At 46.2% G+C, this 22,082-nt stretch overlaps 1 protein-coding gene and 1 non-coding gene across 2 annotated transcripts in view; both read left to right on the top strand.

Moving 5' to 3' along the window:
• Positions 1-2,368: 2,368 nt before the first annotated feature.
• The window catches only part of LOC116745508, a 46,447-nt gene continuing 26,733 nt past the window's right edge, over positions 2,369-22,082 (top strand). The window contains exons 1-3 of the mRNA XM_032616268.1: positions 2,369-3,860; positions 7,360-7,451; positions 11,954-12,026. Of these exons, the coding sequence (XP_032472159.1) occupies positions 3,524-3,860; positions 7,360-7,451; positions 11,954-12,026 (502 nt within the window). The 5' untranslated portion in view covers positions 2,369-3,523. The remainder of the gene's footprint in view (positions 3,861-7,359; positions 7,452-11,953; positions 12,027-22,082) is intronic.
• LOC116746548 lies at positions 15,420-15,526 on the top strand. Its single transcript, XR_004347800.1, has one exon. It is a non-coding gene; the product is annotated as a U6 spliceosomal RNA (small nuclear RNA).

Genomic DNA, 22,082 nt, shown 5'->3' with positions numbered 1-22,082 from the left:
GGAAGGGTAAGCTGGGACGAAGTGAGAGAGTGGCATGGACATATATACACTACCAAACGTAAAATAGATAGCTAGTGGGAAGCAGCCGCATAGCACAGGGAGATCAGCTCCGTGCTTTGTGACCACCTAGAGGGGTGGAATAGGGAGGGTGGGAGGAAGGGAGACGCAAGAGGGAAGAGATATGGGGACATATGTATATGTATAACTGATTCACTTTGTTATAAAGCAGAAACTAACACACCATTGTAAAGCAGTTACACTCCAATAAAGATGTTAAAAACAAAATTAAAAAAAGACACAGCACTGCCATGTTATGAACTCAGTGAACCCACTCACCACCCCCCACCCCAGGGATTTTTAATTTTACACAGGGTTTCAGAAAAAGAATAATGCTTAGTCCTAGAGAAAGACTCCCCCCACAATGGAATTTCAGGTATCCACAAGTAAGTTGTATGGAGCACCAAGGTCAATATCATTCCCAGCCACAATCCAAATGCCTCCAAAATGCCAAGACTGTGTGATCAGCTGGGATGGATATGGAGTTCACATCCATCTCACCAAACAGCAGACTAACAACCCCATTACTTCAAACTATGAATTGCTCTATGGAGAAAAAGAATAGGGCTGTTCTTTTGTTTTATTTTCTGCCTTGCCTACTATACTATAAGCACCCTAAGGACATTGTATTTCTAGGGCTCTATTCCCCAAATGTGCAATGTCTGTGAAATTTAAAAGTGAATGAAAGCAGCTACAGCTGGATGTTTTCACCTCTCAAGCTGTTTCCCGCTGTCCCTAGAAACCACAGACACACAATCATACAGAAATGCAGGCCTCAAGCAGGATTCTACCCTGAGCCTGAGCCTCACAGCAATCCTACAGGGAAGGCTCTATTTTTATAATACCCATTTTACAGACTGGAAACTTGAGACTGAGAGAGTTAGGTAATCTGCCCCAAGTCAGAGGGCTGAGCCAGGATTTCAAATCAGGTAGCGTGGCTCCTATTTGAAGACCTAACCCCTCTGTGCTGGGCCTGCGTTCTGGGCTCAGTGAGCACTTCTCCACCCCCAACGCGGACAGCCTCCACCGACCACCTGTAGGTAACAGAGGCCTTGCATCTGCCCTTTGAAACAACAGTCATCGAGATAGTCAAATAGTTTCAACTGCGGTTGAAAATAAAAAGAGCTTGGCTGCTGTACAGAAGACTGGGGACGGGGTGGGGTGGGGTGGGGTGGGGGGAAGGAGGGTCCTCCAAATGAAGACAGACAAGCAGGAAAAATATAGAGAATCTGCGCCGGAAGCTAGGAGCAGTCCGAAGCAGCCCAACTGCCTGCCTCCTGGGACTGAGATTCGCTACCTGGAATTTCCTTGGCTAATTCTAACTCTGTCCCCAGCTGAACTGACGGCTGCTGGACCCCAGGGGGAGCATCAGAGAGCAGAAGTGACAGGCCAGTGCCCACTTGCCAACCTGACCCTCCACTGCAGGTAAGCCAGGGCCCTGTAAGCCAGGAGTAGCCTGAGGGGACTCGGGATCAGCCTGCAGCCACCTGCATGCATGTGTTGGAAAGGCCTTAGGCCTCTGCCTGCTGGAGATGTGGATTGAGTCCAGTGGCCTGCAGTGGGTCACCAGCCTCGGCTGCTGGCCAACATTTCCTCTGTGAAGCCAGCCCCGAACCCTCCCCTTCTGTGCTTTACCCCACCTTAGCATGTAGCAGATCATATTATACTTCTTTTCCCATGTATTTATATGTCTTTTTTAAAAAATTGAAGTGTAGTTGATTTACAGTGTTGTGTTAGGTGTACAGCACAGTGATTCAGATATATATATGTATGTACATGTATGAATATATATATATAAGAATATATATATATATTCTTTTCAGTTTCTTTTATAGCTTATTACAAAATATTGAGTATAGTTCCCTGTGCTATACAGTAGGTCCTTGTTGATTATCTACATATCGTATTCAATACTTTTATGTTCATGCTGGATCCACATCCAGGTCGCTTCTATATTCCCAGTACCTAGCACAGTGCCTGGTACATAGTAGATGCAAGGAGATATTTGATGAATATTGAATAAATGGTGCCATCCCTGATACTAAGATATTCATGAGGACTTCCCTGGTGGCGCAGTGGTTAAGAATCTGCCTGTCAATGCAGGGGACAGGGGTTCGAGCCCTGGTCTGGGAAGATCCCACATGCCACGGAGCAACTAAGCCCATGCGCCACAACTACTGAGCCTGTGCTCTAGAGCCCACGAGCCACAACTACTGAGCCCGTGCGCCACAGCTACTAAAGCCCACCCTCCTAGAGTCTGTGCTCTGCAACAAGAGAAGCCACCACAATAAGAAGCCCGTGCACCGCAATGAAGAGTAGCCCCTGTTCGCCACTAGAGAAAGCCCACTTGCAGCAACGAAGACCCAACTCAGTCAAAAAAAAAAAAAAGAAAAAAAGATATTCACGAAACTCTGGAAACTTCACGCTGGTCTGATCAAACAAGCTCTATATTCAAATCTGGTAAACAGTTATTGAACATGTACTAAATACCAGGCCCAGTGCTATAGGCTGTCACGTGTGTTGACAGCCTTGAACACGTATATTAAGTATATAGAAGCTCCATGGGACTTCCCTGGCAGTCCAGTGGTGAGGACTCTGCGCTTCCACTGCAGGGGTCATGGGTTCAATCCCTGGTCGGGGAACTAAGATCCCACATGCCATGCGGCGTGGCAAAAAAAAAAAAAAGTATATAGCTCCATGTTAAAATAGAAGGAAGTAAACCTTGCAGCCAAAAAGAAATGCCATAGAATTCCCCATCCCCCCAGTCACCTGGGGGGAATTTGATAATTGCCAAAGCTGTATTCACCCATGTGGTTGTAGTGGCAGCAGAAGTACATTATAACTTCTCAGACCCCACCCCAGATCTATTGAATTCAAACTTCTGAGTTAAGAGCAAAGTGGTTCAGATGTTCAGAAATATATATATATATGTTCTTCCAGAATCTAACCCAATCTAAATTTTACCTTGCTTAAGAATGACTGTTCAGGATTGTACACATAATGACTTATTTAAGGTTAATTTAAGTCTTATTCAAAGATAATTTTGAGTACACGCAATCTTCTTCTTGCACATTAACTTGAGAACGTCCCCACCTATACTTGGATGGAGGAAAAAATACTCATGGCAATAGACACCTCTGGGGCTCAAATGTAACAATATAGTCGTAGAATATCAGCAAGGAAAGAAAACGAGGTTGAACCACAGATTTCTCTGCTGGCCCCCGACCATGAACCCTCAAATCGATATGAAAAGGAGGTCAGTGAAAGTAAAGACAATGTCCCAAGGGCGCAAGTTCCCCGATGCTGGGAGCAGGCCTGCCGTCCCATCCCTTCCCTAAAACAATTCTGGCTTTTCCTTCCCGTGTGTCCTACTTCTCCAGGCCGTCTCCTCCGCCCTTCCCCGCACACGTCAGGAAATGACCCTCGGCTCCAAGTTAATAATTCTGAGGCCACACTCTCCTGACAAATGGCCGGGGCTCCCAGAGAGAAGCGCCCCCGCCCCACTCGGCCCCCTTCCCACGAATCCCTGGAATCCGAGGGGACCCGTGTGATCCCCGGCTGCGACCCCCGGGGCGTGCAGCTCGCGGGGGCTTCGAGCGGGGTTGGGCCGACTTCAAAGGCCGGCGGCGGGGCAGGCATTTCCGCGGCATCTGCAGCGGCGGCCCGTCCCTCCCGCCGCGCTGCTGGAATCCGCCCCCGCGGGGAGCGCCACTTCTCCCGGCCGGGCCGCCAGGAGGCGGGCGCAGGGAGGAGGGGCCGCGCTCGTGATTTAGGGCCGGGAGATTCCGCTGACGGCCGCGAAGGTACCTATTACCTCTCGGCGGGGCTTGGATTTCAGAAATTCCTGCTCTTCCCCGGGAAGTTCCGGCGTCGCTCCCCCGAGGGAAGACAGAACTCCCACCTTGGAGAGAAAGCCGGGATCCAGGGACGGGCCTTCCGGAGAAACCGAGTCCAGGGCGTCCTGAGAACCCCGTCATCTCCGGAGAGCTGGTCTCCAGAAAGGCCCACAGCCTCCCTTCTCTCCCAGACCGGGATCCTCAGCGTTCAACTTAGAGAGAAACTTGGCGTGGGGGAAATGTGGAATCTGGCAGTTCTGGGCTCAGTTTCAGGCTCCGTGCCTTCATTCAACAAAAATGTGATGACTGCTTCCTGTTCTAGTTACTGGTGCAGAGTAGTGAATTAAACAGGCAAAAAGCTGGCCTCACGGAAGTCACATTCAAGTGCAGAGAGCAAATAATAAGGAAAATAAGTAATTTATGTAGTAAATAAGTACTATTAGAATATATTAGAAAGTGATAAATGGTACAGAAAAGATAAAATCAGAAAAGATAGAAAGTGGAGAATGTGGGGGTGGGAGGGGTCAGGGAAAGCCCACCTGAGAAGGTGACATCTGAGTAAGGACTTGAATGAGACAAGGTATTTTTGTGGCTACCTTGAGGAAGAGCTTCCAGGCAGCAGGAACAGCATGTGCAAAGGCCCTGAGGCAGGAGCGTGTCTAAAAGTTCCAGGGGCAGCAAGGTGGCCAGTGGGGCTGGGGCAGAGCAAGAGGTGAGCTCCAGCTGGTGACATGGTTGCACAGTCTACTGCAATATCTTGCACTTTTACTTGGCAAGAGATGGGAAGCCATTAAATAATTTATTCCATCCCCTTACTTCATGAGTCTTAAATACAAAAGAAAACCCATTAGCTTTCTCTTTCTCTGACTGCTGGATGAGTATTCCATAAGCCATCATAGTATGATGAGGAAAATACAGTAAATTGGCCAAACCATGATATGAGAAAGTAGGGGGTGATGGGAGATGAAGCTGGGGGTTTACTAGGCATCATGCCCGAAAGCTTGGATTTCATCCTGTAGATAACTGGGTACCACAAAAGGATATTAAGTTAAGGAATGACACAGTCATGTTTGGATGGTAGCTAGAGATCCTTCGAACAGTGTGGAGAAGGGATCTAAGGCAGACTCCAGTTAAGATACTGTAAAGATCCAGGTGAGAGCGGAGTGCCCTGAGTTATGCAGGTGGTTGTGAGAGAGGTGGGCTGGAGTCCACACCTGTTTGGAAAGTAGAACTGGCACATGGGGGTGGCCAGCTGGAGGTAGCAGATGATGAAAAGGAAAGTGTTACCATCTCCATATCCTCCTTCAAGAATCTGAGGCCTGAGATTTCTGGGCAGCCCCTAGTGATGGGGGGACTCTCTGAAATGCAGAGTCCAACTCTGGATGTGGGAGGAGGCTCAGGAAGGACAGAGAGTTGATGGCATTCTGGTCACTTCTTCCCAGGGGCTGGGAGACCTGGGGCGCGTGGGGTTTGCAGTGAATGTTTTTTTGTTGTCATTGTTGTTTGCAGCATTTTAATAGTCTGTCTGTCTCGGGGAGGGACGCCTCCATGGTGGGGCTCTGGGTGGGAAAGACTCCTGGCAGCTAGGACAGACAGGAGTCTAGGTACTTGACTCCTTGACTTGAATATGGAGCAGGTGTCCCAGAGAAACAGGCTCTTGGGGAGAAATTGCCTGTACTGGGCCAGTAGCCTCCAGTGTCCTGTGGGGGCATCCTCAGGAGGTTACTGGCTGGGCTGTGGTTCCAGCCACCCAGTTTCCTATAATTCTAATGAGTTTCCCGAGCTTAATCCCATTAAATTTTCTACTGATCCTGTGAGCTATCTCAGAGCTGCCCAGCAACTTCCTCTTCCTCTTAAGTGAACCAAGTTGGGTTTTGTTGTTTATGACCAAATTCCTGACAATCTAGAGCAGAGAGTAATTAACTGCCCTGTTGCTGCTCTTACTCCCAAATCAATCCCTGTACCTACCCTACCATTTACCAGCTTTGAGACCTGGGGCAGGTAACTTAACCTCTCTGAGCCTCAGTTTCCTCAGCTCTAAAATGGATTGGTAACTGCCTCACAACTGGAAGGCCCTTGGTGCAATGCCTGGCACATAGTTGGCACTTCATAATATTTAGTTATTGTGTTATTTTTATCCTGTTTCTGGCAGACTTACTCAGCATCCCAGGGGTACTTTCTTCCAAGCTTATGTAATACCCCTTTCCCCTGCCCCTACTCCCAGCCCACAAAGTAACATCGCTCAGTCAGGCATCTCCTGACTGCTTGTTCCTTCTTGGTCTAAAGCTAGAATATTTCTTGGACCTTCCCCTACACTCACCTCTGCTGTGCCTATAACAGTGAACAACAGAGGGGATGTTTGGGCTCTGGAATAAGACCATCATTTATTAACTGTATAACCTTGGGTAAAATGCTTAATTAACCTCTCTGAGCCTCAGTTTCCTTATCTGTGAAATGGGGATATGCAATAATACTGCTTCATCAGATTAGTTGCAAGGATTAAATAAAACAGCATGCTATGCTTTCATAAGAGGTCCTGGCTCCTCTGAGGTGCTCTAACTTTCTCACCCTCCTGCGGCTCTGCTCCCTTCCCCAGGCAGCCTGGCACTGCAGCTGTAAATCATCCAGAAGCCAAGAGCACCCTCCTCCCTCCCACCCCAGTACCAAACTCCTCATCACCTCCACCCACTAATGACCTGGTGATTGGCTCCTCATTAAAGCAATGACAAAGAGGCTTCTGTGCTTTTAGCTGGGGTCTAATCAGCCATAGATCTGCCCCAGGGTCAGTCAGGGGTGAAGGCGGAATTCTGGTTCCCGGGGCCTGGCTTGGCGTTGACGGAGGGCTCTGTCTTCCTGTCTCCTGGGAGAGGCAACCACTGGCCTGAACTGGAATTCTCGGTACAGGGTCCTGCTCTTGTGGGGAGGAGAAACAGGGCTTCTACTCAGTGCCCAGGAGACTGAGAGCCATGTGTGGTCTGCCTTCCTGAGATGCAATTTTCTCATCTGTCAAGTGGGAATAATAAATGATAATACCTACCTCGTGGGGTTGGTGTGAAAATAGACATAAATAAATCAAATGTACATTTCTAAAACTTTGTAGTTGTCAACAGATGGTAGCCATTATCATTGTTGTTGTGATTGCTTTCATTATTATTGGATTTTTATTTTAATTTTTATTGGAAACCAAATGCCAATTTTCCCACCTCCGTTTGGTGAATAGTTTATTCTGTCTCCAATGATTCGTAATGCCCATCTCTATGATGCCACCTCCAGCCATCTGTGTTTAATGCCTGTCTGATCTGGCAATCCCTTGGCCTCGTTGCTCATTTTCATAATTTTCTTGAGTATTCTTGGCTCTTTACACTTCCATGGGAATTTTAGAACCCCTTTGTTTAATTTAATCATCCATATGATTATTCTTCTGTGATTCTTTTCATATCTCTTCTATGTATATTTCTTTCTCAAGGTGGCTTCCCTCATGGTGGCAAAATGGCTGCAGGAGTTCTAGGAATCACGTACATACTCCATCATGCACAAAAGGGGAAGAGACTTACCCAGGTAGGCCGCTTCTCAAACCCTGACCCATAGAAACTGTGAAGTAATAAATGCTCATTGTTGTTTTAAGCCAATATGTTTTGAGGTAATTTGTTACATAGCAATAGATAATGAATACAGCAGTTATACCATTTCCCAGACTTCCCTGCAGTTGACTGAGTTCTCCTCTTAATATGAGCGGAAGTGATGTGTGTCACTGCCAGGCCTGTCCATGATAACTTCCCATATGCAGCCTCCACACTCCTTCCTCTTCCTCCTGTATCAGAGACCTAGGGCAGCCATGGGAGCCACAAGCTAAAGATGATAGAGCCAAAAGGTGGAAGGAGCCAGGCCCTTCATCGCCTGGAGGAGAGCTGCCCAAGAAAACTGCCTGACTGGGAACACCCACAGTGAATGATTACACAAGTGAGAAATAAACTTTTATGTTAAAGCCCTTGAGATTTGGGGATTTATCTCCTACAGCATTTAATATCATCATTTTTTAAGGTTTTTTTTTTTTTTGATGTGGACCATTTTTAAAGTCTTTATTGAATTTGTTACAATATTGCTTCTGTTTTATGTTTTGGTTTTTTGGCCATGAGGCATGTGGGATCTTAGCTCCCAGACCAGGTATCAAACCCGCACCCCCTGCATTGGAAGGCAAAGTCTTAACCACTGGACCACCAGGGAAGTCCCTAATACCTTCTTTTTAGAAAATTTTTTTGTTTTTGGCTGCATAGGGTCTTCGTTGCTGTGTGTGGGCTTTCTCTAGCTGTGGCGAGCGGAGGCTACTCTTCGTTGCGGTGCGCGGGCTTCTCATTGCAGTGGCTTCTCTAGTTGCGGAGTGCCGCCTCTAGGCGTGCAGGCTTCAGTAGTTGTGGCTCGTGGGCTCTAGAGCACAGGCTCAGTAGTTGTGGCGCATGGGCTTAGGTGCTCTAAGGCATGTGGGATCTTCCCGGACTAGGGATCGAACCCATGTCCCCTGCGTTGGCAGGTGGATTCTTAACCACTGCACCACCAGGGAAGTCCCCCTAATATCATCTTAATTAATACACTTTTCATATAGCATTTTACAGATCTTTTTTTTAATACAATCAATGTTCATTTAAATGTGCTCATATATTTACTAATTTCTTTGCTCTTCATTACTTCCTGCATCTCAGACATTCCATGTGGAATCTTTTTTTTTTTCCCCTGCCTGAATTATGTCCTTCAGAATTTCCTCCAGTGAAAAGCCACGGGTGATGACTTGCCTTTATTTCTCCTGTACAAGTCTTGTCGGTTCTGCTTTTTAAAGTCACTTTGAAACTGTGATGTTGTCTTCTTACTTTCATTACTATGGATGAGATGTCAGCTTCAGAGTAACTGTTGCTCCTTTGACGGTAATTTCTTTTCCAGATTGGTTTTGAAATCTTTTCATTGTTTTTGGTTCCTGATATTTCACTATGACACATTTAAGTGTGTGGGTTTAAAAAATACATATATCTTCTAGGATTTGTTGGGCTTCTTGAATTTGTGGTTTGATACTTCTTCTCAGATTGGTAAATTTCCTCACACTTTGTCTTTTCAAATATTTCTTCTGTTGCACGTTCTTTTTTCTTTTCTTATGGTTCTTCAATCACATAGGATAGACTTTCTCACCGTCTCCTTCACATCTATTCTCACTTTTGCTTTAGTCTACAGATACTTTTTAAAGCCATTTCCATAAGCTTCAGTTTAATTTGATCCTCCTAACTCCTTGTGATGTAGGTAGGGCAGAGTGCCTCTTTTGCCAAAAGAATTATTTTGTCAGCAAGGCAAAGGTGTTCGCCCAAGGCCACACAGCTGGTGGCAGGGCAGGAAGACAGTGAGGCAAGTGGTAGCAAAGAGGCAGGATAATCTAATCAAAAAAGTTTAAGCTCCAGGGACAGATAGGCAGGGATATGAGTCCTGGACCCACTACTCAGTAGCCTAGTAACCTTGGACAAGTCACTTAATCGCTTCTTGCTTGGATTTCTCCATCTGCAAAATGACTAACTGGCAGGGCTGTTTGGGGAAGTTCACTAGATAATATATGCAAGATTCCTGGCACCGAATAGGCACTCAATAAATATTTGATCAATGAATTAATAAAGTGTTTAGCCAGCTTGGCGCGCAGTCTCTCAATCAATGTTAGCTATTGCTATTATGCTTGAATTTTATTTATATGTAAATGTATTAGTTTAGTACCGTTGTCATTTCAACAAGGCCCTCAGAATTCGGGATCCTCTCTGGTCTCCTGTCCTCCCACCCCTCCCACCCCTGTCCCCCCCCGCCCCTCCAGGCTCCCCTAGACTTGCCCAGCCACAGGACTCAGCCCGCCCCGCCATAAATCAGGCCCTGCAGACCCTGGGTCTGTAATTAACAAGCCGAAGTGGGCGGGTCTGGGTGACCCCGCCCACCCCGTCCCAGGGGCTTCCTGCTCCCGCGGTCCTCCCCAGAAGGGGGAGGGAGGGCGCAGGAAGGTGTGTGTGGGGGTCTCTCACACCCCTCTAATTTATCGCCCTCTGTGTGAAGGAGATTTACGAGCTATGAGACCGGGAGCAGGTACTGTGAGGAAGGGGTGGAGGGGGCGGCGACGGGGGGACCCAGGGGCTAGGCGAGGAGGCAGGTGGTCCACCCGCCTAAATCCTGCAGGGCGGCGGTGCGCGTCCTGCCACAATTCATGGTCCTCAGGTCCTGGCGCCTCCCTCACCAGGGTCTCCCAGGGCCAGGCTCTGAGCTGGGGGTTCCACGTGCTTACTGATTCTTGACGACATCCTGCAGGTTCTGGTATCTGTCGCCCTATTTTTCAGATGAGAAAACGAAATCTCAGAGACTTCCTTTGCCCTGATTCCAAAGCTTCAGTTCTGTCTATTGTTGCATCCTCAATTACTTCTTGGGGGTCGATATGAAAATTTCCCTCCAATTTAGCTGTATCATTCCCCCATAAAGGAAAGAGCCACCTGCTTGGGGTGGGTCAGGGAAGGGGGGAGAGGGAGCAGACATTCTCCAGGCACTGCAGAGGCCTAGCTTAGCTTCAGGACAGCTCTTTGCCGTGACCATTTTTATGCCCAGTTCACAGAAATGGAAAGAGTTTGCAGCTTTGCCAGATTTATTGACACAGGATCCTTTTCTCACAAAGCATCTCCCAGGGCAAGCTTTCCAACACACACACCTGTTGAAAAATTGTTAATTGGTTGATTGTTAACTGAAACGAAGCAGGAGTAGGGCTACACTCAATAGGAAGGATCTTCAGATAACCTCCGTTACCTCTCTGAGACTCCATGTATCCCTCTGTAGATGGGATAATAATAACCACTACCTCAGAGGTGATTTGTAAGGATTAAATGAGACACGCTTGGAACATCACACGACACACAGTAGGTCCTCAGTAATGGCGGTCGTGTACTCTGCTTTGCCCGCACTTCCTGGAGGGAGGAGGCAAGTAAAAGACATTAGCTCTGAGACACATAGCTAAATTCTTGCTCTTCAAAGGTGTTCCTTTGGGCTAGTTCAAAGAGTTTATCGTCCTGTGGCTGGCTCAAAAAGAACCTTTTACTCTTGGAATCAGAGAGAAAATTGGGAGAGCTAGGACCGGGTGTGGAAAAGTTGGTGTCTTGGCGCCCTCTGCTGGTCAAGTAGTGGAACTCCAAGGAGACGGTCCAGCTAGGCCTCTAGGCCTGCGGCCCAAGGTTCTGCCTTTTGGGGCAACACGAATCTGTGACGTGAGAGGAAATTGCTCTTTTCTGCCCCTGGTCAGCTTCCTCTTTGCACTCCTCTCAGGGGCTCTCCAAACTTTTGCCACTTGCAACCCACAGTTTTTCCACAGGCCCTCTCTCAGCAGATAGCCCACCCTCACCTCTTGTGTCGTAAAGGAAAAACTGAGGCCATCAGGTGGAAACCCTCAACTTCCTGCCGAAGGCCTACAAAAATATCTGTCTGCACCCACCTGCGCCTCCTTTCCTCCTGCCGTCTGAAGCTAATTCCCCTCCTCCTGGGGAATAGAGAAAATAGATAACCGATGAGAACCTACTGTATAGCTCAGGGAACTTTACTCAGTGCTCTGTGGTGATGTAAATGGGAAGGAAATCCAAAAAGAGAGGGGTTATATACGTATAGCTGACTCACTTTTCTGTACAGTGGAAACTAACACAGCATTGTAAAGCAACTATACCCCAATAAAAATTAATTAAGAAGTCAAAAATAAAATAATTCCCTGCTGGGCTGGGAAGCCCCTCCCCTCCCATCTCTTACAAAACCTACACTTTGTCCCTTGCTCTCCTGTATTTTAAAAAATTTTTTTGAAATAGACTATCTTTTAAAAATAATTCTAGGTTTACAAAAAAATTGAGAGGATAGTACAGAGAATTTCCATATGCTCTGCACCCAGCTTTCTTTATTATTAACCTCTTACCTGGTACATTTGTTACAATTAATGAACCCATATTGATACATTATTATTATTAACTAAAGTCCATAGTTTATTCATATTTCCTTAATTTCCTAATGTTCCTTATCTGTTCCAGGATCCCGTCCTGGATACCACATCACATGTATTTGGTGGAATTTCTAATTATTTGGAATTCTTCTGCACTGGAGGTTTGTCTCTTCTCTCCTATTCATTCATTCATTCATTCATTCATTCACTCATTTCATTGTGGCCTCATCAATATTTATCTTGTATAATTTAATATAACTTTGGTTTAATACTACTTTATTTCGTTGCTTAAATTTTTCTCTCTCAAATATTTTTAACTTCTTCCTTCTTTGGTGTCAGACACATAGTGATATTATCAAGGCTTGTTCCATGATATTTATCGCAGCACTATTTCAAATAGCAAATGTTGGGAATAACCTAAATGTCTATCAGTTGGGTTAGAATGATTAAATGAGTTTTGGGTATAACCATTTTATGAAATACTAGGCAGCTCCCCCCAACTCCCTGTCACTTTCTTTCAGTGAAATAGATCTTTGTATACACCTGCATGGAAAAATATAGTGATTAAGGCCACGGGCTCTGGAGACAGGCTGAGTTCAAATTTTGGTACTATGGCCTTGGGCAAGTTACTTAACCTCTCTGAGCATCAGCTTTTTTAATCCATAAAATGGTGATTACAAAAAAAGGTAATTACAAGAGAATCTATTTTGTGGGATTGTTGTGAGAATTAAATAATACATGGAAAGTGCCCAGAACTATGCCTGGCACATGGTAAGCTTCAATAAATGTTAATTATTATTGGTATTATTATGGGAAGATTTCCAAGACGTTGTGTTGAGTAAAAGGGGCAAGTTGAAGAAAAATACTTAAAGCATATTACCATATGGTATACGTATTCATTACGTAATAATAGGTAACACCATATGCATATAGAATGTGACACTGGATCAAGTCTCTTCCATATGAGGGGAAAAATCTCCCTCTGGCCAACATCTCCTGCCATGTACGCTCCTAGCGGGAATCGTTCCTATTCATATCTTTATCCCAGCAACTGGGAGAACTGTGGGACAGTAATAGTAATAAAAATAGCTAACATTTATTACTCTTGGCTCTTGCCATGAGCCAGACCCTGTGCTAAGCTCATTTTATGGATTCTTTCATTTATTTCTCCCAAAAAACCTATGCAGTAGTTGCTACTATTACCTCCATTTTACAGATGGGGAAAGTGAGGCCTAGAGAGGTTTAGAGCTAGCTAGCAAGCAGTGGAGCCAGGATTCAAACCCAGGCAGTTAGACCTTCCATAATCGTTTACCTAGATTCCCCAATTTTTAGCATGTTGTCCCATTTGCATTATTATTCATTTGCTCTTTATATATGTATATATTTGTTTTTTTCCTCCTGAACAATTCGAAAGTTACAGACATCCTATCCTGCTCCTTTTACCCCTAAAGACTTCCATGTGTATTTCCTATGAACAAAGACATTCTCTTACATAACCTGAGTACGAGTGTCAAAATAATCAATACTATAATCCACAGTCCATATGCAGATTTGTCAATTGCCTCATTAATGTCCTTTTGAGCTCTGTATTTTTTCCTCCTGGTCCATGCATTGCCTTTGGTTGTCATGTCTTTTTAGCCTCCTTTAACTGGGGGCAGCCTTTCCCTGTCAGAGGCCTCACTCTCAATCCCCATGTCACAGGGGTGAAGCTTAGCAGAGCAGGAATGGCACCTTTGTTTATTCGGGAAGTGCTACAGAAATTTTCAAAGCAGTGACTATCTCACTTATGCAAATAAAATTGAGTCCCAGGTCTGCAAGACTCAGACTGATGGGTCTTTTCCTAAGAACAGAAAAACTCCCCCCTGTGCGTGAAGTTGAGGCAAGCAGATATTATCAAAGGTATGCAAACTGCCTCAGAATTAGGGGTCTAGTGGTTGAGGGAAAGGCAAAGAGAAGTCTTCACAGGCTGCTGAAACCTGGCAAGCATTGGGGGCACCTGTGAGAGGTGGGAAGTCAAGCCTTTCCTCATCCCCTCCGAGGCTACATGGTCTCTGACTCTCTTGCCTGAAGCTGTTCCTGCGTGAAGGGGCCAAAGAGCCTTCAAGAGAGGCGTGAACTGCATCCACAAAGGAATTGCTGCTCCAAACCGCCACCTTCACCCACAGAGGAGCTGGTGGGGGTTTCTGGTTGTTTTCCTGACACCCATTCCCTCTTCTCCCACCAAAATGATCTTAATTTTCTGTTAGAGGTTCACTGCTCTTTCATTCTCAGCACACTGGGTGGGATCCCGTCAGGAGGTCTCATCCTCTTGGCCGTAGTACATGGTTCAGGTGTGGGCAGTTGCCAGCCAAAGGCAATAAGATACCTAGAGACGTTTGCTGGAGCTTCCAAGAATCTCAAGCCTCCATCGTCCTGTGTGGAAATTGCCTGAGTAGACACACCTGCTGGATAGGCAAGAGCCTGGCTCCAGCTCTGGGGGATGGTTATTTCCATCTGGCAAACCATGGGGGAGAGCAGGCCTGAGAATGGAGCTAGCACCAAGGAAGGAGAGCCAGGAAGGTTGGTAAGAGAAAACCCAGGTTCCTGGTCACGTTATTTGAAGACTAGATCAAGCCAGACTTAAAAATCTACCCACACTGTTCAGTTACGTGAGCCAAAACAGTCTCTTTATTATTTAAGTAGCGCCTTTAGATGGAATTGTTGTTTGTAATGTAGAGAGTCCTGATGAATACAGATGGTCAGATTCCATTGATTCTATTTAATGGGTATTTCTTGATCATCAGGCTTTTCATGAGGGGCTGGGGAAATGCAAAGATAAACAAGAGGCGGTCCTGTCCTTAAAGAGCCCCTTTTCAGTCTGGAGAAGAGGACGAGGGAAGAGAAGGATGGCTTGAACTCGAACCCTGCCTCTGAAATGCAAATATTCCTCCGAGTTCACACAGCTCCTATAATCAATTAATAGACTCACCCTCAGCAGCCCAGCTATGAAAGCCCATCTCTGGATATTGCTGGAGACGCTGCCGGAGAGAATTAACATCTGATAGTTTTGCTCTAAGGATTTGGGATTGAAGTCAAGGTGTCCATCAGGGAAATAGCAGCCGATGAAAACCCAAATCCCACATCGTTCAATGTGGTTAGCAAGGCTTTACTTTCGATTTTCAAGAACGAGGCGCCAGTTTTGCACCTAAAAGCTGCCCAATCTGACCTTGCTACACAGCAAAATGAAGAGCATCCTTACACAACTGATAAAATAAAGGCAGTTAGGTTACAAGACAAACTGTCATTACAGATGAACCCAGCTTGGTCTTTTAATTTTTTTGGCCGTGCCATGCGCCATGTGGGATCTTAGTTCCCCGACAGGGGATCGAACGCACGTCCCCTGCATTGGAAGCGCGGTCTTAACCACTGGACCACCAGGGAAGTCCTCAGGCTTGATGTTTTTAAAAAAAATCAAAGGTTTCAAGAAAAATTCCAGCTCTGCAAGCCCAGATGTTTCTGTATCCTAGAAACATCCTAAAGAATGAAGAGATACGACACAAAACGAATGCTATCAAATGCTCCCTTTGGCAGCACATCTGCTAAAATTGGAAAAATACAGAGGAGATGAACAGGGCCCCTGTGCAAGGATGAGACCCAAATTCCTGAAGCATCTCATATTTTTCAGGTACACTCATCACACACACAAAACAGTGACTGTGTGAGGAGATGTATGTTAATTAACTTGACTGTAGTCATTTCACTATGTATATCAAATCACCATGTTGGACCCCTTAAGTATATACAATTTTTATTTATTGAATACAATTTATAAAGAGAGAAAGAAAAGAGTCATCACCATAAAAACAACCAAACAACAAAATGCTATCAAGATAACCTTCCTCTCACTGGGAGACACAAAATAGTGTAAAGTAGTTGCTGGAATCCCTAAGCATTACAAGGTTTTGCTCCTGTTTCTGGTGAATTCACAGCAGTGAAAAATGAATATTTTGCTTTTTTTTTTTTTTTTTAAATTTTCTTTCTTTAAGGCAGCCTGTTATCTGGGATCAAATAAGAACCTGAGTAGGAAAATAGGCCAGACCCAGGGAGGTGCCTTGTAGTCAGGCGCCCCAGAGAAACAGAACCAATAGGAAATTGTGATATTGTGATTTATAGTAAGAAGTATATAGTTGGTGTTCATCCCCATTCCTGGCACAAAGCCCCTAAAACCTTTGGAATTTCCTAAGTGATGAGAGTTATAAACACGTCTACTGTTGTATTAATGAGGTGACTATTAGACTGTGTCTTAGGATGGGGGCTGGTTGCCGGGAGAACCAACCATGTGATTAGAATATTGGAACTTTCAGTCCCCAGCTCCTCTGGGGAGGGCAGAGGGGCTGGAAGTTGAACGCATTGCCAATGGCCAGTGATTTAATCAATCATAACTCTGTAATGAAGCCTCCATCAAACCCCAAATGGTTGGGTTCAGAGAGCTTCCAGGATGGTGAACACATGGAGATTTGGAGAGAGTGGCACACCATGCCCTTTGCCCATACCTTTCCCGATGCTTCTCTTCTTCCTGGCTGTTCCTGAGTTCTAGGTAATAAGCCAGTACTATAGTAAGTAAAATGTTTCAGAGTTCTGTGAACAGCTCTAGCAAATTAATTGAGCCTTAGGAAGGTCATTGGAACCTCCAGTCTATAGCCAGTCAGTCAGAAGCACAGGTGACAACCTAGGCTTTTGATTGGCATCTGAAGTGGCGGGCTGGGGGGTGCAGCCTTATAGGACTGAGCCCTTAACGTGTGGGAGCTGATGCTACCTCCAAGTAAATAGTATCAGAATTCAGCTAGTGTCAGAGAATTTTTTGGTGTGTGGAAAAAGGCCACATGTCAAAACTGGGTGCAGAATTGGAGTTTCTGGTGCAGAAAACTGTGTTGGGTATGGAGGAAGCTGGGTCAGGTTGACTGGAGACAAAAGGACCAGCAAAGGCAAAAGATAATGGATAATGGAGGCCTGAATTAGAGGTGGAGTAGTAGGGTGGATGGGGAAGAGGGAGTAGATTTTTAAATAACCAAGCCTTGGTGCTTGATTGGATGAAAGGAGTGAAAAAAAGGGGGAAGTCTAGAATGACTCCAAGGTTTCTGGCTCAAGCAACTTAAGTTGTCAAGGAGTTGCCTGAAATAGGCAACTTTGGAGGAGGAACGAGTCTTGAGAAGAAAATGAGGAACTCAGTTTTGGAAACGTTAATGTTGGGGTGATTGTGGGACATCCAAGTGGAGATATTCACAACAGGCAGAGGGTTAAAGAAGCACGAAGCCCGAGGGAGAGGTGAGTGTGGAGATATAGGCTGGAGAGTCCGCAGCACATGCGGGTGGCCGTTAACACCAGGTGAGCGGATGAAATTGCCCAGGGGAAGCGTGTAGAGTGAGAACAGCGGTGAGTCATTGAGAACATTAAAGTAGTGGGCGGTAAAGAGGACCCTCAAAGGAAGCTGAAGATGGAGGTCAGAGAGGTGGAGAGGAAACCACGAGAGAAGATTCATGGAAACCAGTGAGTAGCACATTTCAAGAAGGTAGCCACGGTCGTGAGCTAGAGGCTCTGGAGAAGTCAAGTAAGATGATTAACCGTCGGGTACCGGCTGGTTTCTGAGGTTGTTTCAAGATACAAGGAAGGGACTTAATTTACCTTAGGACAGTGGTTCTCAAACTTAAGCGTGCGTCAGAATCACCCAGAGGGCTTGTTTAGAACATGCCTGGCTTCCAGAATTTCTGATTCAGTAGGTCTGGGGCAGGACCTGAAAATGTGCATTTCTAACAAGTTCCCAGGTGGTCCTCATGCTGCTGTCTCAGGACCACACTGTGAGAACTACCGCCTTCGGCGTTACCATCCTCAGGGAAGTGAGGTAGCAGGGACGCCTTCATGGCAGCCACACAGTGACCCAGGGACACAGGGAGAACTAGGACACTGGCTCGTTGGAATTCCAGTCATGGAGGAGGTTCTGATCTAACAGAAGGTTGAGAAGGCAGGCCCCCTCTGCACAGAGTGAGGCCAGTTTCCCTCCCGGCAGCCATACCTGAGAGGGCATCACCCTTACGAAGGGCAATTTGGCAACAGCTATCAACGTAGCACTTGTATATTCCCTTTGACCCAGCAATCCTACTTTTGTGAAAAATAAGAATATAAATGTTTATATATAAGTATATGTACATACTTGCATTTGCATAAAGAAATTCTTTTTTTTTTTTTTGCATGAAAAAATTCTTGAAGGATAAATGAGAAATAATAGTGGTTTCAGAGACCGGGGTGGGGTAGGACTGGAAGGATGGAGAACAGAGGGGGAAGATAAACATTTTACTGAATACTCTTTTATGCTTTTTTTTTAAAAGCATTTGGACCATGTGACTCTATTATCTTTTTTTTTTTTTTTTTTTTTTTTTTTTTGCGGTATGCGGGCCTCTCACTGTTGTGGCCTCTCCCGTTGCGGAGCACAGGCTCTGGATGCGCAGGCTCAGCGGCCATGGCTCACGGGCCCAGCCGCTCCATGGCATGCGGGATCTTCCTGGACCGGGGCACGAACCCATGTCCCCTGCATCAGCAGGCAGACTCTCAACCACTGCGCCACCAGGGAAGCCCCTCTATTATCTTTTTAAACTAGACTTTATTTTTTAGAACAGTTTTAGATGCACGGCAACACTGAGCAGAAGATACAGAGGTTCCCCATATGCCCCCTGCCCCAGCACATGCACAGCCTCCCCATTATCCACATCCCCCATCACAGTGGTGCGTTCGTTACAGTCAATGAACCAACACTGACACATCATTACCACCCAAAGTCCACAGTTTACATTAGGGTTCATCCTTGGCTTTGTATATCCTATGGGTTTGGTTAAATGTATAATGACATGTATCCACCATTATAGTATCATACAGAGTAGCTTCACTGCCCTAAAACCGTCTGTGCTCTGCCTGTTCATCCCTCCTCCCCCCACCCCCTTCCCCTGGCAACCAAGTGTTAATCTTTTTTTTTTTTTTTTTTGCGGTAGGCGGGCCTCTCACTGTTGTGGCCTCTCCCATTGCGGAGCACAGGCTCTGGACGCACAGGCTCAGTGGCCATGGCTCACAGGCCCAGCCGCTCCGCGGCATGTGGGATCTTCCCGGACCGGGGCACGAACCCGTGTCCCCTGCATCGGCAGGCAGACTCTCAACCACTGCCCTGTTAATCTTTTTAAAACTTAAAAATGTTTATTATTCAAAGAAATAGACTAATATCTTCAGTCCTGCTGCCTGGGTTTGGATCTCCTCCCTACCATGGCTGTGTAACCTATGGCAAATGGATTAACTTGCTTAAGCCTCTATTTTCTTATTTGTAAAGTGGAGGTGCTAATAGTATCTATGTTGTAAGACTGCTGAAAGATAATCTAAAATTTGAGAAGCATTCAGCCGGGCACCTGGCACTTAGTAAACACACATCCATGTGCGTATAGTTACCATGGTTATCATCTGTCATCTTGTCATCTCTGTGGAGGCTGCCTTTCATTGTCCCAGTGTGCATCTCACATTCATCCCTCCAGAGAAAATCTGACTGGGTGACGTCATTATCCAATACGGAGCATCTCTGTTAGACAGACTCTTACAGACCCATATCATGGGTGGTTGGTCATTTTGATGTCCAGCCTATCCATAGCCACTTTGGGCTTGGGTCCCACCCCCAGACTAAACCACTGGCACCAGAAGCATAGTCCAGTGATATGACACAAGACAGAACAAGAACCACCCCCCACCAATGTAACCACTTTCCTCAGAGGAGGGCTCTGGGGGTAGCAGGCACTCAGAACTCTTTGGCTTGTGCAGTACAGTTGGTTAGGAAAGGAAAAGAATCCAGAAAGAGCCTGGAAGAAAATGAGGGGGGACTTTCCTGGCGGTCCAGTGGCTAAGACTCTGTGCTCCCAGTGCAGGGGGCCCGGGTGTGTGCGCGCGTGGGGACGGTTCGATCCCTGGTCAGGGAACTAAGTCCCACATGCCACAACTAAAGATCCCGCGTGCCACAACTAAGACCCGGCACAGCCAAATAAATATATATTTTTTAAAATGAGGAAACAAGGGATTAAAAACTCTATTATTATTGGTTTAGGGTTGGGAGGATTAATGGAATCAATCCACATACAGTATTTCTCAAAGTGCTGGGTGAATTGTAAGCACTCAACATGTGGTAGCCTTGAGGATGGCAGTGATGATGGTGGTGATGACGATTATGACTGTTACCAGGTCTATTTGAGGCTGAAGAACAGGTACAGGTAGAATGATGGGGAGAGGGGGATAAAGGACAGATTATACTTAAGAGAAGGGCCATTAGGGTTTAAGGTTTCAAAGCAGGAGTAGCTCCTGGGGATGTAACAGCCCAAGCTGAGGTCCTAAAAGTGGCAGTGTGACATGCATACACCTGGCAGTTCCTTCCTCCCTGCACCTACAGATAGACTGAGTGTCCAAGATCTGTATTCTCCTAGGGTCTCACCCAGTGCCCACTCCTCCTGCCTCGGATCCATGGGGAGTGCTCTGCCACTACCTGATGCCTTTTCAGAGGTACCCAATTCTCTCCCCTCCTAGACTTCAGAAAGGGGCCAGTGTTTGAGGTCCTCCTGCCTGCAGAGCCACTGGATGGCACGTACTGGCAACTGGTGTGAGCTTGGGCTGCGGGGGAGGTTCCAGAACAGGAGACTATTTATAGCCTGGCACAGATGCCCAGTTCCCAGCTAAGGGAGGGGGCGTGGTAGATGGGAAGCAATCGTGCTTCCATCGTTTATTATTTTATTAACCACTTAGGATACTGTATGCAGTGAGCATCACCTGGTTTCATCTCTAGTTTTCCTGTTTGCGATTCCTTCCTGCTTTTTACCTCAAGAACAACATTCTTCCCCAGGGGCCAAAGAGGGGCCAGGGAGAAAATGAAATTGACCAAGTGACAATGAATGAGGGCAAAGAAGGGATAAATATTCATCCGGCTCCATCAGCAGTGGGAGTGGGTCCAAAAAAACACTTAGCCTCACAAATTGCTCACTTATCCTCCCAGTAGTGAGCTTGCTCCAAATGGTTTGGAAAACTATTGCCGCTAATCAAAGGCGTCAGGCCCTTTGCTGGAAGGGGGCCAGCACGGGCCCAGCAGGAGTCTGAATTGTGCCTGGATTCATTATCTAGTCCAACATTTTAGTGGTAGGTTTTTGTTTGATTTCAAACTGAGATGGTTAGGTCATTATTTGTTAAATTATAGCTTTTAATTAGCAGCTTGATTAAAATGAAAAGCCTGAGAGGCTCACATGCCTCTAAGTTTTTGTTTGGAATTTATAATTGTTGCTATTTGGAAAAGATTAGCTGGGGGCGTTAAAGTTTGTTTGTTTGTTTGTTTTAAAGAAAATCCTCAAATTATATGCTGTTGGGGAGGGAGCGATGGGGGATGCCAGTAAGCTAGATACAAAGACCTTACGAGAATGCTATCTGTATTATTACCCATGCCCAGTGTTCTTATATTTGCAGAAGAAGAGGGGGGACAGGTGTTTTATAATAATTCATACACTTTCCCCCAGGTTGAGCCCAAGATGGGAACTGAGGCATTAAGGGGTAGTGAATTTGCCAGAAGGGTGGTTAGCCAAGGCCCTGGTTACAGATGGAGTTTTGTTCACCGCTTACCCATTCCTGATTCCCCCAGAAGGTTGGGAAGATGGGGGGCCCTTGATCAGCCTTGGTAGATTTCTTCCCCTTGGCAATTTGGTTTCTGCATTTGGAAGGAACGAGGAACATTCCTTATTCCTTGCTCCAACTTTGCGGCCATCATCCCACCTGGTTTAGCCCTTGTTCCGCTAGTTGCAGAACAATCTTAGATCCAGCAGGGGGCGCGCCACTGCCTGACTTAGAGCTCGGGCCTCCCTCCCTTGCGAAACCACACCCCCACCATCTGCACAGAAAGTGTGATTTTCTTCCCGTCCCTGTGTTGGTTTTCCTTCTCTGGTAACAGCAAGGATGTAGATTACAATCTCTGCACGCTGGGCCTCGGGCTGGGAGCGGCTGTCAAGGCAAGCGCCTTGGTTTTCTTCATCTTTTCACATCCAAAGAGAGCATCGCCGCCCACCCCATGGGGGCTAAGGCAGAGAGAGGACCCCCAGTGTCTGAGCCATTTCCCTCAAGACTCCTTTGCTTTGTGCTCTGCAGGTCCCACCAACAGCAGGTGGGAAGCGTCTCTAGAGCGCGGG

Source organism: Phocoena sinus, chromosome 20, assembly GCF_008692025.1.
Source record: "Phocoena sinus isolate mPhoSin1 chromosome 20, mPhoSin1.pri, whole genome shotgun sequence".
Lineage (NCBI taxonomy): Eukaryota > Metazoa > Chordata > Mammalia > Artiodactyla > Phocoenidae > Phocoena > Phocoena sinus.
This window is presented reverse-complemented; position numbering and strand designations above follow the sequence as displayed.